The following is a 17,238-nucleotide window of genomic DNA, read 5'->3' on the forward strand; positions in this document are numbered from 1 at the left end:
TAAGGTAGAAAAAATCATATTGGCTGATTGGATCAGCCATTAGGATTGAACTTCAATCCTATTGGCTGATCCAATCAGCCAATAGGATTGAAATTGCATTCTATTGGCTGATTGGAACAGCCAATAGAATGCCAGCTAAATCCTATTGGCTGATTGCATCAGCCAATAGGATTTTTTCTACCTTAATTCTGATTGGCTGATAGAATTCTATCAGCCAATCGGAATCTAAGGGACGCCATCTTGGATGACGTCAGTTAAAGTGATATTCATTACGAAGAAGCAGTCGTTTGAAGAGGATGCTCTGCGTCGGATGTCTTGAAGATGGACCCGCTCCGCGCCGGAAGGATGAAGATAGAAGATGCCGTCTGGATGAAGACTTCTGTCTGTCTGGAGGACCACTTTTGCCCGTCTGGAGGACCACTTTTGCCCGTCTGGAGGACCACTTTTGCCCGTCTGGAGGACCACTTCTGCCGGCTTCGTTGAGGACATCTTGCCACTTGGATGAAGACTTCTCCCGGTAAGTGAATCTTCGGGGGTTAGTGTTAGGATTTTTTTAAGGGTGTATTGGGTGGGTTTATTTTTTAGGTTAGGGTTTTGGGCCTGCAAAAGAGCTAAATGCCCTTTTAAGGGCAATGCCCATCCAAATGCCCTTTTCAGGGCAATGGGGAGCTTAGGTTTTTTTGTTAGGCTTTTATTTGGGGGGTTGGTTGTGTGGGTGGTGGGTTTTAGTGTTGGGGGGGTTGTTTGTATTTTTTTTACAGGTAAAAGAGCTGATTACTTTGGGGCAATGTCCCACAAAAGGCCCTTTTAAGGGCTATTGATTAGTTTAGTTTAGGCTAGGGTTTTTTTTTTTTCGGGGGGCTTTTTATTTTGATAGGGCTATTAGATTAGGTGTAATTAGTTTAAAGATCTGTAATTTGTTTTTTATTTTCTGTAATTTAGTGTTTTGTTTTTTTTGTAATTTAGCTAATGTAATTTAATTTATTTAATTGTATTGAATTTATTTAATTGTATTTAATTTAGTTAATTTATTTAATGGTGGTGTAGTGTTAGGTTTAATTGTAATTTAGGTTAGGTTTTATTTTACAGGTCAATTTGTATTTGTTTTAGCTAGGTAGTTATTAAATAGTTAATAACTATTTACTAACTATTCTACCTAGTTAAAATAAATACAAACTTGCCTGTAAAATAAAAATAAATCCTACTATTAGTTATATTGTAGCTATTTTTGGGTTTATTTTATAGGTAAGTATTTCGTTTTAAATAGGAATAATTTAGTTAATTATAGTAATTTTCTTTAAATTTATTTAAATTATATTTAAGTTAGGGGGTGTTAGGGTTATATTTAGGGGTTAATACATTTAATATAGTGGCGGCGACGTTGGAGACAGCAGATTAGGGGTTAATAATATTTAACTAGTGTTTGCGAGGCGGGAGTGTGGCGGTTTAGGGGTTAATATGTTTATTCTAGTGGCAGCGATGTCCGGAGCGGCAGATTAGGGGTTAAAAATGTTATTATAGTGTTTGTGATACGGGAGGGCCTCAGTTTAGGGGTTATTAGGTAGTTTATGGGTGTTAGTGTACTTTTTAGCACTTTAGTTTAGTTTAGTTTATGCTACGGCGTTGTAGTGTAAAACTCCTAACTACTGACTTTAGAATGCGTTCGGAATCTTCTCACTTTTTGGCCTCCCAGGACAGACTCGTAATACCGGCGCTATAGAAGTCCGATAGAAAAAAGGGTTTACAAAGTTTACGTAAGTCGTTTTGCGGTAAGGCCAAAGAAGTGTGTGATGCCCCTAAACCTGCAAGACTCGTAATAGCAGCGGTAGTAAAAAAGCAGCATTAGGACCTGTTAACGTTGCTTTTTCAGCTTAACGCAAAACTTGTAATCTAGCCGTTAGTTTTTTTTAATTGGTAGTTATTTTAATTTTAGTATAATAGTTATGTTAGGCTAATTGTTAGTTTAAACTTAGTTTTTTTTTTAATTTCACAGGTAAGTTTTTATTTATTTTAAGATAGGGAAATTGTAATTTTAATTTAAAGTTTGAGGGTGAAAGGTTTAGGGGTTAATAGTTAATAACTACTGCTTTTAGATGGCAGTACGGATCGTGTCGGTATAGGCTGCAAAGCAAGTATTTTAGCCTCACCGCACAACCTGTAATACCGGCGCTATGGAAATCCCCCGCAAAAAGTAATTTTTTTGAGTGCGGAATTGACGTTGCGTTACAGGCTAAAATGCTTGCGGTATAGCTATACCGACACAACTCGTAATGGCGGTGTTACTGTTTTTACGCTGAAATGGCCATTTTATCAGCTTTAAAACCGTAACGCAAAACTCGCAATATAGGTGATAGTTTGCCATCTTAACTGGCACAGGAAAAGTCATAGGGACCTTCCTGTCTTCTTAAACCCTGTCTAATTTAGGGATCTTAGGTTCCTCAGGGAGTTTAGCCTCTGGAACCTCTAGTGTAGACAGAACCTCCTTTAATAAAAAACGCAGGTGCTTAATTTTATTATTATTATTCTTTATTTATAAAGCGCCAACAGATTTCACAGCGCTGCCCATGGGTACAAGGATAAAAGTACAACGAAGAAACAATACAATAAGAGACAAAATTTTACAGACAGATACAGGGGGAATTGGGGGCCCTATTCCCGTGGGAACTTACAATCTAGATGGGTAGGAGGATGGGAAACAGGAGGTGGGGACTGCAAAGGTGAGAATGATGTTAGTGAGGAGATAGATGAGGGTAACTTGTTAGGTAAGTTTGTTAATAAGTCGGGTGATAAGCTTCCCTGAACAGAAAGGTCTTTAGGGAGCGTTTAAAGGAGGAGAGGTTAGGGGAAAGTCTGACAGCTCGAGGAAGTGCGTTCCAGAGGAGTGGTGCCGCACGAGAGAAGTCCTGTAGTCTAGCATGAGAGTGATGGTAGAGGTGATGGTAGAGGACACAAGAAGCAGGTCATTGTTGGATCTTAGGGGATGGCTGGAGTATATTTGTTGATGAGTGAGGACAGGTAGGGTGGGGCAGCAATTGGTGAGGGCTTTGTAGGTCAGGGTGAGAATTTTGAATTTAATTCTGCTGTGAATGGGGAGCCAGTGAAGGGACTCACAGAGGGGTGCAGCAGAAACAGAGCGTCTAGAGAGGTGGATTAGCCTTGCAGATGCATTTAGGATGGATTGAAGGGGAAAGAGGAGGGAGAGAGGGAGGCCAGATAGTAAGTTATTACAGTAGTCAAGTCGGGAAATTACCAGGGAGTGGATTAGCTGTTTAGTAGTTTCAGCACTCAGAGAAGTTTCAGAGAAGTAGGTTCGCTTAGCTAGGTGAAGGGCAGAGGTGTAGGAGTGAAGAATGAACTTATAGTGCATGAAAACCGGTTCAGAGCAGGATTTCCTCCAGGCACGTTCAGCAGTGTGGGAGCATTTTTGCAGGTGGCGTGTTTGCTGGGAGTTCCAGGGCTGGAGCTGACAACGTGGGGCTTTACGAAGTTGGGGAGGAGCGAGAGTGTCAGGTGCAGAGAAGAGGGTATTGTTATAGTGGGTTTTAGCAAGGTCAGGGCAGGATATCGTGGAAGTGTGGGGGAGGCGCATCTGAATAAGGTTGGAGAGTTGGGGAGGGTCTACAGTGTGCAGATTTCTACAGGTGCGGGGGTGAAGGGGGGAAGTAGGTTTAGCCTGTAAATTAAAGGTGAGCAGATGGTGGTCTGAGATGGGAAATGGGTGACAGGCAACATCAGAGAGAGAGCAGATATAGGAGAATACCAGATCAATAGAGTGTCCATCGCAGTGGGTAGGGAATAGGGTGGATTGTGAGAGGCCGAAGGAGTTAGTGAGTGAGAGAAGTTTAGAGGCAGCAGGGGCAGATGGGTTGTCAATGGGGATGTTGAAGTTCCCTAGGATTAGAGCAGGTGTATTTGTAGAGAGAAAGTAAGGAAGCCAGGCAGCAAAGTTGTCAAGGAATTGGGAGGTTGGTCCAGGGGGGTGATAGATAATTGCCACTCTGAGAGAGAGAGGGGAGAACAGGCAAATGCAGTGGACTTCAAAGGAAGAAAAGGAGAGAGATGGAACAGGGGATAGGTACTGATAGGAGCAGGAGGGAGAGAGTAAGATGCCAACACCGCCACCTTGTCTCTCACCTGGCCTAGGTGTATAGCTAAAGTGAAGACCACCATGAGTGAGAGCAGCAATGGAAGCAGTGTCAGAGGAAGATAGCCAGGTTTCAGTAATTGCTAAAAAGGTTGAAAGCGTTGGAAACAAACAGGTCGTGCACAGTTGTAAGTTTGTTACAGACAGAGCAAGCATTCCAGAGGGCACAAGAAAAGAGAGGGGATAAGCGCTGCGGGTTAATAGAGATGAGATTGTTGGTATTGGGTGACCTAGGGTTTTTGCAGTGTGAGAGCGAGATTGTAAAAAAGTGTGGTGATTGCTGCAGGGCCAGGGTTAGGAAAGACATCACCAGCAGCAAGCAGTAGTAGCAGTGAGAGAGACAGAAGGTGAGAGTGAGATTTGTAGGAGCGGATATGATTAGACACAGGAGAGTTAGAGGGGGAAGTGTTTCTAAGGAAACAGAGTAGTTCATGAGAGGACAGCATAGGGGATGAGAGAAGGGAGGGTGAGATATAGTTAGTGTGGGGGTTGTTATAGGGACATTCAGTGATTTTTAGGAGACGGGCAGACAGTGAGAGCAGAAAAGACAGAGCATTTTGTAGAAGAATAGTTGTTACGTTTACCTGTTAGTGGCACTGCAGTTTCCACCTCCAGTTTCTAACTCCAGTGAGTAACTGTGAGCTACTTGTAACAGAGAGTTACAGCTCAATGAGCCTTAGGCCTGCTCTATATGTAACAGTGAAAAGAAATGAACTGATTCTGAGCAGCTGTTACAGGCAGTTTTAGCTAGCCAGGAGTTACACTCTTGCAAATTAGAGGGGGGGGGGGGGGCAGGATGTATTAAAGTTAGACAGTATCTGATACAATGATTAAAATGATTACAGGTAGACAAAGTGGAGACAGGAAATGGTTACCAGGGAGTCTAGCACAAATTAAAGGGGCGATAAAAAGCAGTCAGGGAGGCAGAAGCAGGAAGACATACCAGGGAATTCTAGCACAAATTAAAAGGGCATTTAAAAGCAGTCAGGGAGGGAGAAGCAGGAAGACATACCTGTAGAGAGATGAGATGAAGTAGGATTAGAAGCATGTGGATATTGATCCAGTGAGTAACTCCGCTATTTGTAACAGAGAGCTACTTAGAATCAGAGAGCCACGGCTCAATGAGCCTTAGGCCTGCTAAATCTAAAGGAGGGTTCCTCCGCTGAAGGAGGTTTAAAAACTGAAGTCTCTGACTCAGAAAGTTCACCCTCTGAAACTACAGAGGTTAACTCATCCTCGGATAGCTGGGACATAATAGCTAAATCTGACAAATATTTAGATGACTCTAGGTCAGGAGAACTATGTTTAACCTTTCTCTTGCGTTTGCTAGAGTGAGGTAAGGCACTCAGGGCCGCAGACACCGCCGATTGTAACTGCGCGGTAAAGTCTGCAGGAAAAAAGCCCCCTCCAGATGGAGGATTAGTTGAACTGCAGGGAACTGCATGTGGAGTGGGTAGTGTAAAAAGGGTAGTAATTTCTCGGGACACAGATTCCTGAGAAGTAGACGGCTCAGAAGGGCTAATAGCGCTATAAGTAATAGCAGGCTTGTCTCCCCCTTCTTAGACTTTAGAACAGTGTTTAGGCAAATGGAACAAACCACAGCTTCCTCACAATATAAACAGGAATTATTCATCAGTACAGAAGGACCAGAACCTTCTAATGTAATATCACAGTGCTCAATAGCTAAGATATATCCATGGAAGGACAGACAAAAAACGGCACCTTTATAATCCCAATGGCTGAGGCACTCAACACCTCCTAAACCCAGATAGCTAACAGTGAAAAGGCTCTTCTTAGTAGTGATGTTCGCAGCAGGATCGTAGGAAATTGAAAAGACCACACCCGGTCACGTGGTGCGTAGGACAGGACTTCCCTTGCTATGAAAAAGGTGCTACGCTATTATGAGCTGCGCAACACTCAAAAACGAAAGTGAAACCTGTTTGTTCCAAGCCAAAGCACACAGTCTATGAGCCCAAAAAACTCTCACAATAAAGCAGTTATAAATAACCCCTTGCCGTTCAAATAATCTCCCTGAAGGAGATATTAACCCTTGATCCTATTGAGGCATAAAGGAGCCACACTGTGACCCTGTATAGCAAAAAGTGTATATATAAAACGGTCTTACCCTCCAGGATCCATGCTGTGGAACAGACACAGCCTCTCAAGTGTGACAATCTTGCAGCGACGCCTCTGACATGGACTCGAGTGTGTAACAGCAAGAAGTGAAACTCGTCAACACTGATTGCTCAGGAGCTGTTAGCGACAGTCTGGATGGGTTTCTCAGAAAAACTTTCCCTGCATCTCCAGACTCTAACTTTCATCAATACTCTCACTGAGAGGTTGATTACTTAAAACTCCAGTCCTTTCTCGAAGGGAACATACCCATTACAGGACTAGCCAAATTTTCTGCCACCTACTATAGTGACGAAAGGCAAAGATTGACTAACTGGGGATACAGGAAGTGGGAGGGGTATTTAAGCATTTGGCTGGGGTGTCTTTGCCTCCTCCTAGTGGCCAGGTGTTGTATTTCCCAACAGTAACATAGAAACATAGAAACATAGATATTGACGGCAGATAAGAGCCATAGGCCCAGCAAGTCTGCCCCACCTTACCTAACAGTATAAACTTATCTAGTTCGTAGGATAGCCCTATGCTTGTCCCATGCATTTTTAAAGTCCCCCACAGTGTTTGTTGCTACTACCTCTTGAGGAAGTTTATTCCATAAATCAATCACTCTTTCTGTAAAGAAGTGCTTCCTCAAATTACTCCTGAATCTACTACCCTTTAGCTTGAGCTCATGACCCCTTGTTCTTGAATTTTCCATTTTATGTAAAATACCCACAGCCTCAGTTTTACTAAACCCTTTAATGTACTTGAAAGTTGCTATCATATCACCTCTTTCCCTTCTCTCCTCTAAGCTATACATATTTAGGTCATTGAGCCTATCCTGGTAAGTTTTATTTTTTAGACCATGTACCATTTTGGTAGCCCTCCTTTGCACAGATTCAAGTTTGTTAATATCCTTCTGAAGATATGGCCTCCAGAACTGCACACAATACTCAAGATGAGGCCTAACTAATGATCTATAAAGTGGCATAAGAACCTTACTATTTCTGCTGCAAATACCTCTACCAATACATCCAAGCATTCTGCTAGCCTTACTCGCTGCCTTACTACATTGTTTACTAAGTTTTAAATCATCTGAAATAATAATTCCCAAGTCCTGCTCCTCGTCTGTAACAGTCAGTAAAGTGTCATTGAGTCTGTAATTAACATTTGGATTTTTCTTCCCTAAATGCATTATTTTACACTTTGCTGTGTTAAACTTTAGATCCCAGTCGTTTGTCCAATCCTCCAATTGTTGTATATCACTTCTCATTTTGTCTACCCCCCCTGGAACATCCACTCTGTTGCAAATTTTTGTATCATCTGCAAAGAGACATACTTTCCCCTGTAGCCCTTTGCTGATATCGCAGATAAATATGTTAAACAAAACAGGCCCCAGAACTGACCCCTGAGGAACACCACTAGTAACAGCCCCCTCTGCTGAATGAACTCCATTTACTAAGACACTTTGTTTTCTGTCCTTAAGCCAGCATTCCACCCAGTTCACAATTTTTGAATCTAGACCAAGGAGATATAGTTTGTGAATAAGTTTATTGTGTGGGACGGTGTCAAATGCTTTGCTGAAATCTAGATATGCTACATCAACTGCTCCTCCCTTGTCTAATACTTTTGTTACATAATCAAAGAAGTCAATTAGATTAGTCTGACATGATCTCCCTGAAGTAAAACCATGCTGATTTTGGTCCTCTAAATTGTTTGTCTTTATGTAAGTCATAATTCTTTCCTTTAAGAGGCTTTCCATTAATTTCCCTACTACTGAAGTTAAACTAACTGGCCTGTAGTTGCCAGATTCTTCTCTACTGCCCTTTTTATGAAGAGGTATTACATTTGCTATTCTCCAATCATCTGGGACAGCTCCTGTTAATAGTGACTGATTAAACAGATCAGTTAATGGGACAGTTAGCACTGAACGAAGTTCTTTTAAAACCCTTGGATGAATATTATCAGGACCCACTGCCTTTGTAACATTTATTTTTGATAATGCTAACAAAACCTCATCCTCTGTAAAAAGATTACTGTTAAGCTTGTTTCTATTTTGCATAGCATCCCTTAATGTAGACATTGTATCTTCACAATCTTTAGTGAAAACAGAACAGAAGTAATCATTGAGACAGTCTGCAATCTGCTTATCTCCTTCTATTATTCTACCATCAACTGATTTCAATTTTACTATTCCTACCTTATTTTTTCTTCTTTCACTGATATATCTAAAGAATGTTTTGTCCCCATGTTTTACTGACTGTGCTATCTTCTCTTCTGCATCAGCTTTAACCTTCCTAATTAACTGCTTAGTCTTTTTTTGTTGGAGTCTCCATATTTTCATATCATCATCTGCTTGTGTGTGTCTGTAATTTTTATAAGCTATCTTTTTTGTCTTTACAGCATGTGCTACTTCTTTGGAAAACCAAATTGGTTTCCGCTTTCTTTTACTTTTACAGACATGTCTAATACAGTGTGCGGTTGCATCTAAAATGGCACCTTTCACAAATTCCCACTGTTCTTGAACCCCTGTAATAAGATTTTTCCCCTTTAAATAGTTTTTTAGGTATTCTCCCATTAATGAAAAATCTGCCGTCCTAAAGTCTAAAAGTAAGGAATGAAGTTGGAAGGAAAAAAATACCATGAGAACAAAGCGAGTTTGCTACTTGAACATTTTTTTAGAATGATATGCTCTGTCTGGATCACAAAAGAACAATTTGGGGTTTCATATCCCTTTTATGTCCCTTTAAATTACAGGAAAGAGGGCAAATAATATAATGAAAGTATATTGCTAAGCTGGTTTACTGTTTTACTAAACATTTATTTATAGCATTCTAAAAGTGTGTACTGTCCCTTTAAACAGTGGGTGTCACCTTTTAGGACTGTAAGACATATTAGTTTTGTCTGAATGGAGCAAACTATCTCTCAGGTGCAACTACAGAAACAGATGTAACAGCCTCAGTCTCTTTTTCCTGTCAATATATTATCTGTCAGAGAAACAAATCAATAAAGATGGCACTGTCACAATGTAGTTTAATTAAAAGACCAGTCTGTGTCACTTCCAGACTGCTCTGGCAGCTCCCTCTGCAGCATAAGACATAAACCCCATGCGATCCCCTTAACAAGGGCACAGTGAAACGCCGTCATCGCTGATGCTTACGGGTACAGAAATTAATTTTATTTTCAGTGCTTTAAGCAGTGTTTAATCTCCTCTGACAAAAAAAACTACGCATTTCATATTATAGAAATTGAAGGTTTTGAATTCTGCAAATGAAACTACTTAGCATGCAGTTACTCCGGTGTCTTTCTAGCAGAATTTATTTGACTTTTCATATTCACAATGAACTCCCAAGCACTTGATACAAGGACATTAATGACTGGTTAGATAATGCATGCCCCCGAGGCAACGACATGGAGAAAGCTCATTAACCTGGCTGCTGCATGAGTGACATCTCATATCTTATGGCAGAAAAGATACAGTAACTGGGCACAATGGGAACTTTGTCATTTCTATAGACTTCAGGCTAGGGAGAAAAAAATCTGCCAAAATGGCTGAAATTACGCTTGTACCATTAAAATGACTTATTGCTCACAAAGACATCTCAATATTAATAAAATGAATATTTTAACATGGGGCAGACAATGCCGACAAGCCGTCATGTAAGACAATAAAAGACAAATGCTTCAGTATTTTGCACAAAATTAAATGAATCTGTCTTCTGTTAATTTTGTCCGGTCTAATGACAGAAAAGAAACAAACTAATAACTTTTGATTTACACCAAATCGTTTATCTTATCTGTTGTACAGAAGACTCAGTGGGAGCTAAATTAGTTATGGGTATTAGCATTTAAGTTAAAGGGACGGTCAACTCAACATTATTATAAAATGTTTAATGGGATGCACTCCTGAGAGAGGAGAGTATCCTATAGCCTACCAACCATGACCCTGCAACATGTGATTGCTTAAATCACTGCAAGATCTCATTTATAACTGTCCCTAACTGACCAGAGCAGAGGAGTGTAGATACAACTTGAAAGGCTATTCAAGGGTATTCAATAAAATGCAAAACAATGTCAATTATTCTAACAAAATGACAGTTTCAAACTATGTTAAGTAGACAGTAAACACAGTAATATTTTCATATAAAATGTTTAGTTATGCAGAGTAAAAAAAATGCTTTCAGTATTTATTTTCCACACTTTTAATGTACTTTGAAAATTGTGGCTTTTCTAATTTTCCAAACTGAAAAAGGACCCCACAGACTTATCAAGGCTAACCCGGCTACATAGCTTTCCCTAATTCGCATTAACAGATGAAACCTGTAAAACAATGCACTATATACTAACACGACTGTGCTTAGCTTTGTCTGCTGCAGACTCAATGTCAGTGGTGAGTGGAGTTTAGCTATATATACAATATTTTGTAATATGATATATATTTTAACACATACATCATTCCAGCATTTATCTAATGTCTCTTTAAGGTGCAAGTGTTTCTCACCTCCATCTTGAAATTTGCTCAGCCTCTCTAGGTAGGAAGACATGGGACTCTGTACAATGTCTAGTATGGCCAGTAACGTCCTCGTCAGTCTGAGCAGTTCACTAAAACTGTAGAATCCAAAATAAATGAGATTCCGTGCCAGATGTACAACCTGCGGCAAATAAAAGTGTGAGAAAAAGTCAAATTAGCAGAGAAAGGAATTAAAGATATAGGGCAGATTACGAGTGTAGCGCAAATTAACGCTCCAGCTTGAATGTTAATTGCACTAGAAGTAAGATTTTTGCGCTCGTCGGTTTGCGCTTGCATTATGAGTTGAAAGTAAACTTTTTGCTCTCTGTGCTAACCTGATGAGTGCAAAAATCGCGTGCGCATTCACATATTCACCAATAAAAGTCAATGGAGAAAATTTTTTTTTTTTGAGCGTATATAACTTTTGTGCAATATTTTATTTTAATCATTTTTATTAGATGGTGTTAGTATGAGTGTAACTGTACTTTGTAATGTATTTTTTATGTTTTTTGCAACTTTTTAGTTTTGCAAAACAGTTAACCAGAGCTCTGAAGTCGCTGTAGTCATGCTTGTGTAAATCGTGATTGCGCTAAAGCGATCGCATTTACTTTCAACTCGTAATATGAGCGTTAAGCACGACGAGTGCAAACCCTCAGGATATACCCCTTATTCGCTCCACTCATCTGGCCCATAAAGTTGTAAAGTGGCCTGTGTAGGAACATGTCATTTATCAAGTAATCACAAGTATAAACTTATCTAGTTCATAGGATAGCCTTATGCTTATCCCAGGCATTAGTTAGTACATAGGATAGTATTATGCTTATCCCAGGCTTTAGTTAGTATGTAGGATAGCCTTATGTTTATCCCAGGCATTAGTTAGTACATAGGATAGTATTATGCTTATCACAGGCATTAGTTACTATGTAGGATAGCCTTATGCTTATCCCAGGCATTAGTTAGCATGTAGGATAGCCTTGTGTTTATCCCAGGCATTAGTTAGTATGTAGGGTAGCCTTATGCTTATCCCAGGCATTAGTTAGTATGTAGGGTAGCCTTATGCTTATCCCAGGCATTAGTTAGTATGTGGGATAGCCTTCTGTTTATCCCAGGCATTAGTTAGTATGTAGGATAGCCTTATGCTTATTCAGGCAGTAGTTAGTATGTAAGATAGCCTTATGCTTATCCCAGGCATTAGTTAGTATGTAGGATAGCCTTATGCTTATTCAGGCAGTAGTTAGTATGTAAGATAGCCTTATGCTTATCCCAGGCATTAGTTAGTATGTAGGATAGCCTTATGCTTATCCCAGGCATTAGTTAGTATGTAGGCTAGCCTTATGTTTATCCCAGGCATTAGTATGTAGGATAGCCTTATGCTTATCCCAGGCATTAGTTAGTATGTAGGATAGCCTTATGCTTATCCCAGGCATTAGTTAGTATGTAGGATAGCCTTATGCTTATCCCAGGCATTAGTTAGTATGTAGGATAGCCTTTTGCTTACCCCAGGCATTAGTTAGTATGTAGGATAGCCTTATGCTTATTCCAGGCATTAGTTAGTATGTAGGGTAGCTTTATGCTTATCCCAGGCATTAGTTAGTATGTAGTATAGTCTTATGCTTATCCCAGGCATTATTATTTTTAATGATTTCTATTTTCTGGCATTTCCTGCAGATTTAGTTAGCTGTACGGGTCATCATGTATCTGTCTATTAAATATATACACATATGTAAATATCTGTGCTGCCCACTACAATTGTGCTAAATATAAGTTTAATGAATCTAGACCCCTTATTCATATTAATGCACAAGTGCAAGATAATAGAATTATTCCAAATCATCAGTTTTGCACTTTATCAACATCCTTTGTGCGTGGAATTTGATGTGTCCAACTGTCCATTTCAGTGCCGAAATAAAGTGTAAAACTCGTGGTCGTGAAAACTTAAAATAGATCGGAGGCTGGAAAAGTACAGATAAAAGGGATCGGAAGAATTGGAATTGACCGCCTTATTTTTAACCATATTCGTTTATGAGCAAGTTTTCTCTGTGAAAAAAATCACAAAAAGACAAAGGCGCCTCCTGGTGTAATACAGTTGGTGAAAGAGATTTGTTAGGTTATCAAAAAGGTACTCACAAGTGGAGCAGCACCCAATTGTGCTAAATCAAACAGACTGGGAACTCACCGTGTCCCAGCTCACTGACACTGCAAGGAAACTGGTTTCTCCAACGTCTTGCCGGACTGACAGAGCTCAGACTCTCACAAAGAGGTTTACATAAAACCAAATTTTATTAATAAAATAAAAATCTCATTGTCTCATGACACTAGATATTAAAAGAACAAGCAACGCGTTTCTCAGACTGCTGTCTGTTTCATCAGGCTTCATCAGGCAACTGTATTACACCAGGAGGCGCCTTTGTCTTTTTGTGATTTTTTCACAGAGAAAACTTGCTCTTAGATCCTGATTTCCCTGACAAAGCAGCTGACTCCAGTCATCATCTGTGTTCCTGATCATTGATCATCCTGGTATTTGATCACATTCATCATTTGGGACTATTCCCACCCCGATTGGGACATTTACCATCTATATAACATTGCAGAAGAAGACTTTCAGGAATTTCTTATTACTGTATTTGCTATTATTTGTGTTGTATCCTATGTTTCTCATAGTCCCATATTTATAAGAATTGTTTATTTGTTTACATTATTCCGTATAGTATATTTTATTATAGTTATTATATGTAATATCTTGTTCTCTTCTCTCTTAGCCTATTTACATAATAATCATATAAGGTCCTGTGCGCCCCCTAGTAGTAACACACCCTTAGTGTTACTGATTGTTTCATATTCGTTTATGGAATCTAACCCTCTAAATGCATAATCTAAGTCATGCACCAATGTGCTTCTACTCCAAATAAGGGTAAAGCTAGTTAGCCAATCAGGAGTAGACATTTGTAATAATGGTTCAATTATTTGGATAAGCACAGGTGTGTGAAAGTAGCTAATCTGTTAGCAAATGAATTGCTTTAATGAAATAGACTCTTTGGATGTCTATTTAAAGAGACTGTCAGCTTTGGCAGTTACACCGCTGTCTGAAGCTGGCTGTGAATAGCAAGGGAAGGGTTAAAGCTGAACATGTCACATAACATCAATAATATCAAATTGCAAAATAATCACTCAAACACGACAAATACCTCAAATGTGAGTTTATTTTTTTCCTTGTCGCCAAATGGAAAAGGCTGGTTCACCACTTCCTTCAGGTACTCCTCAACAAACTCCATTGTGAGAGCAAACTTCCTCTTCATCTCATCCCTGGAGGAGTCCGTAAATGAATCGTAGCTACAAAAGTGACAAGAAAACAAAATACAAGGTTGGGACCCGATATCTGGGGGTTTAGCACATTGAGATATTAATATAAAATACATAATTATGCACAGGAAAACAAGTCTGCAGTCTATAGTCATCATTCGTTTTGCCCCTTTTGCTGTAATTTAGTTATGAAATTATGGATTTTTTTCAGTCCTTAAAATCGAAGAAGTGGATGTCAGACATTAGCTATGCCACATATCTGTAGCTCATCTGTAGTTTGTAATATAATCATTTCTGCTGAAGCCAAAGAAAGCCCAGTAATCTTCATCCTCAAGTACAGGTCGTCTCCTCTAAAAAATAAAACTTGTGGGAGGAGTTTGACCATTGAAAAACAATTGTAGCAAGCAAGGTGTTCATGTGTTCTAATAGCATTCAGAGTCTGACATCTTAATATGGAAGACTGCAGAAAATGTTTTTACAAGGTGTTTACTGTCCCTTTAAAGTGCCATGAAACACGTTGAGATCTGTGCATATCCTAAAAGGGCTAATAAAGTAAAAATAGTTTGCATATTTATTTTTTATTTTTTAATTACTGGCAAGTATTTTAAAATAATTTTCAAAAATAAGCAAAATTACTTAGCTATGCTGTCTGGAGTAGTCTGCTCCACCCCCTTATCATTGTTTAGCATCAGAAACACAGGCATTGTATTTCAACTGAGTTCACAGCAGCTTATTTGCTTCTAGACATGCTCCAGCAGATAATGAGTGTTAAAGTCTTCATTCTACCAAATCAAGGGTGGATATAGATACAACCATAGAAAAAAATGTGTGGGGGGAGTTAAGAGCTTTACAATTCGTAAACTTAAAAGAAAGGGTTAATCGAGGCACTGCAGTATAAACATGCAGGAAAAGTACATATTATATTTTGTCTCTGTCCCAACTTGTTTTATGTCCCTTTAACAACCAATATATCCGCAAACCATTACAAAAACAATACACGCACAAACCACAAGCAATCAATAGCGAAACATTCCAGCTTCTATAAACTGAAAATATTTAGTATGTCCACAAACTAGAAAACGTAATGCATCGTTGTACCGGCATGCTGAGAACAATCGGCGCATCTGCACAGTGCAACAACCAGCGTATCCACAAACCTGGCACATTCAATCCCTTTACAAAATAGAAACAATCACATTGGAAGTCTATTCCATACATTCAACAACAAAAAAAATGCTCCCTGACATTTCTCCTGAATCTGCTGCCCTCTAATTTAAAATTGTGACCTCCGGTTTTGCTATTTCTTTTTTTTTGGAAAATGCTTTCAGCTTCCACTTTATTAAGTCCCTTATATATTTGAAGTTTTCTTTTTTCTTTTTTTTTCTTTTTTTTAAATATCTCTTTATTAGTCACCAACAATGTTCAATACACATAGTTCCATCTTAATGTCACACATGACCAAAAAACTAAAACTTAGATGCAGTCTTAACCAATCCCTGGGATAATTAGTATTTTATATATATATATATATATATACAGGGAGTGCAGAATTATTAGGCAAGTTGTATTTTTGAGGATTAATTTTATTATTGAACAACAACCATGTTCTCAATGAACCCAAAAAACTCATTAATATCAAAGCTGAATATTTTTGGAAGTAGTTTTTAGTTTGTTTTTAGTTTTAGCTATTTTAGGGGGATATCTGTGTGTGCAGGTGACTATTACTGTGCATAATTATTAGGCAACTTAACAAAAAACAAATATATACCCATTTCAATTATTTATTTTTACCAGTGAAACCAATATAACATCTCAACATTCACAAATATACATTTCTGACATTCAAAAACAAAACAAAAACAAATCAGTGACCAATATAGCCACCTTTCTTTGCAAGGACACTCAAAAGCCTGCCATCCATGGATTCTGTCAGTGTTTTGATCTGTTCACCATCAACATTGCGTGCAGCAGCAACCACAGCCTCCCAGATACTGTTCAGAGAGGTGTACTGTTTTCCCTCCTTGTAAATCTCACATTTGATGATGGACCACAGGTTCTCAATGGGGTTCAGATCAGGTGAACAAGGAGGCCATGTCATTAGATTTTCTTATTTTATACCCTTTCTTGCCAGCCACGCTGTGGAGTACTTGGACGCGTGTGATGGAGCATTGTCCTGCATGAAAATCATGTTTTTCTTGAAGGATGCAGACTTCTTCCTGTACCACTGCTTGAAGAAGGTGTCTTCCAGAAACTGGCAGTAGGACTGGGAGTTGAGATTGACTCCATCCTCAACCCGAAAAGGCCCCACAAGCTCATCTTTGATGATACCAGCCCAAACCAGTACTCCACCTCCACCTTGCTGGCGTCTGAGTCGGACTGGAGCTCTCTGCCCTTTACCAATCCAGCCACGGGCCCATCCATCTGGCCCATCAAGACTCACTCTCATTTCATCAGTCCATAAAACCTTAGAAAAATCAGTCTTGAGATATTTCTTGGCCCAGTCTTGACGTTTCAGCTTGTGTGTCTTGTTCAGTGGTGGTCGTCTTTCAGCCTTTCTTACCTTGGCCATGTCTCTGAGTATTGCACACCTTGTGCTTTTGGGCACTCCAGTGATGTTGCAGCTCTGAAATATGGCCAAACTGGTGGCAAGTGGCATCTTGGCAGCTGCACGCTTGACTTTTCTCAGTTCATGGGCAGTTATTTTGCGCCTTGGTTTTTCCACACGCTTCTTGCGACCCTGTTGACTATTTTGAATGAAACGCTTGATTGTTCGATGATCACGCTTCAGAAGCTTTGCAATTTTAAGAGTGCTGCAACCCTCTGCAAGATATCTCACTATTTTTGACTTTTCTGAGCCTGTCAAGTCCTTCTTTTGACCCATTTTGCCAAAGGAAAGGAAGTTGCCTAATAATTATGCACACCTGATATAGGGTGTTGATGTCATTAGACCACACCCCTTCTCATTACAGAGATGCACATCACCTAATATGCTTAATTGGTAGTAGGCTTTCGAGCCTATACAGCTTGGAGTAAGACAACATGCATAAAGAGGATGATGTGGTCAAAATACTCATTTGCCTAATAATTCTGCACTCCCTGTATATATAGAATATTTGAAGTTTTCTATCATGTCACCTCTTTCCTTTCTATCCTCTAAACTATACATATTTAGGTCACA

General features: G+C 39.4%; 1 protein-coding gene across 1 annotated transcript in view; it reads right to left on the reverse strand.

Moving 5' to 3' along the window:
• ITPR2 (inositol 1,4,5-trisphosphate receptor type 2) overlaps positions 1-17,238 on the reverse strand; it is a 920,836-nt gene that overhangs the window by 768,628 nt on the left and 134,970 nt on the right. The window contains exons 12-13 of the mRNA XM_053719707.1: positions 13,946-14,090; positions 10,752-10,902 (exon numbers count right to left, since the gene is read on the reverse strand). Of these exons, the coding sequence (XP_053575682.1) occupies positions 10,752-10,902; positions 13,946-14,090 (296 nt within the window). The remainder of the gene's footprint in view (positions 1-10,751; positions 10,903-13,945; positions 14,091-17,238) is intronic.

Source organism: Bombina bombina, chromosome 6 (assembly GCF_027579735.1).
Source record: "Bombina bombina isolate aBomBom1 chromosome 6, aBomBom1.pri, whole genome shotgun sequence".
Taxonomy (NCBI): Eukaryota; Metazoa; Chordata; class Amphibia; order Anura; family Bombinatoridae; genus Bombina; species Bombina bombina.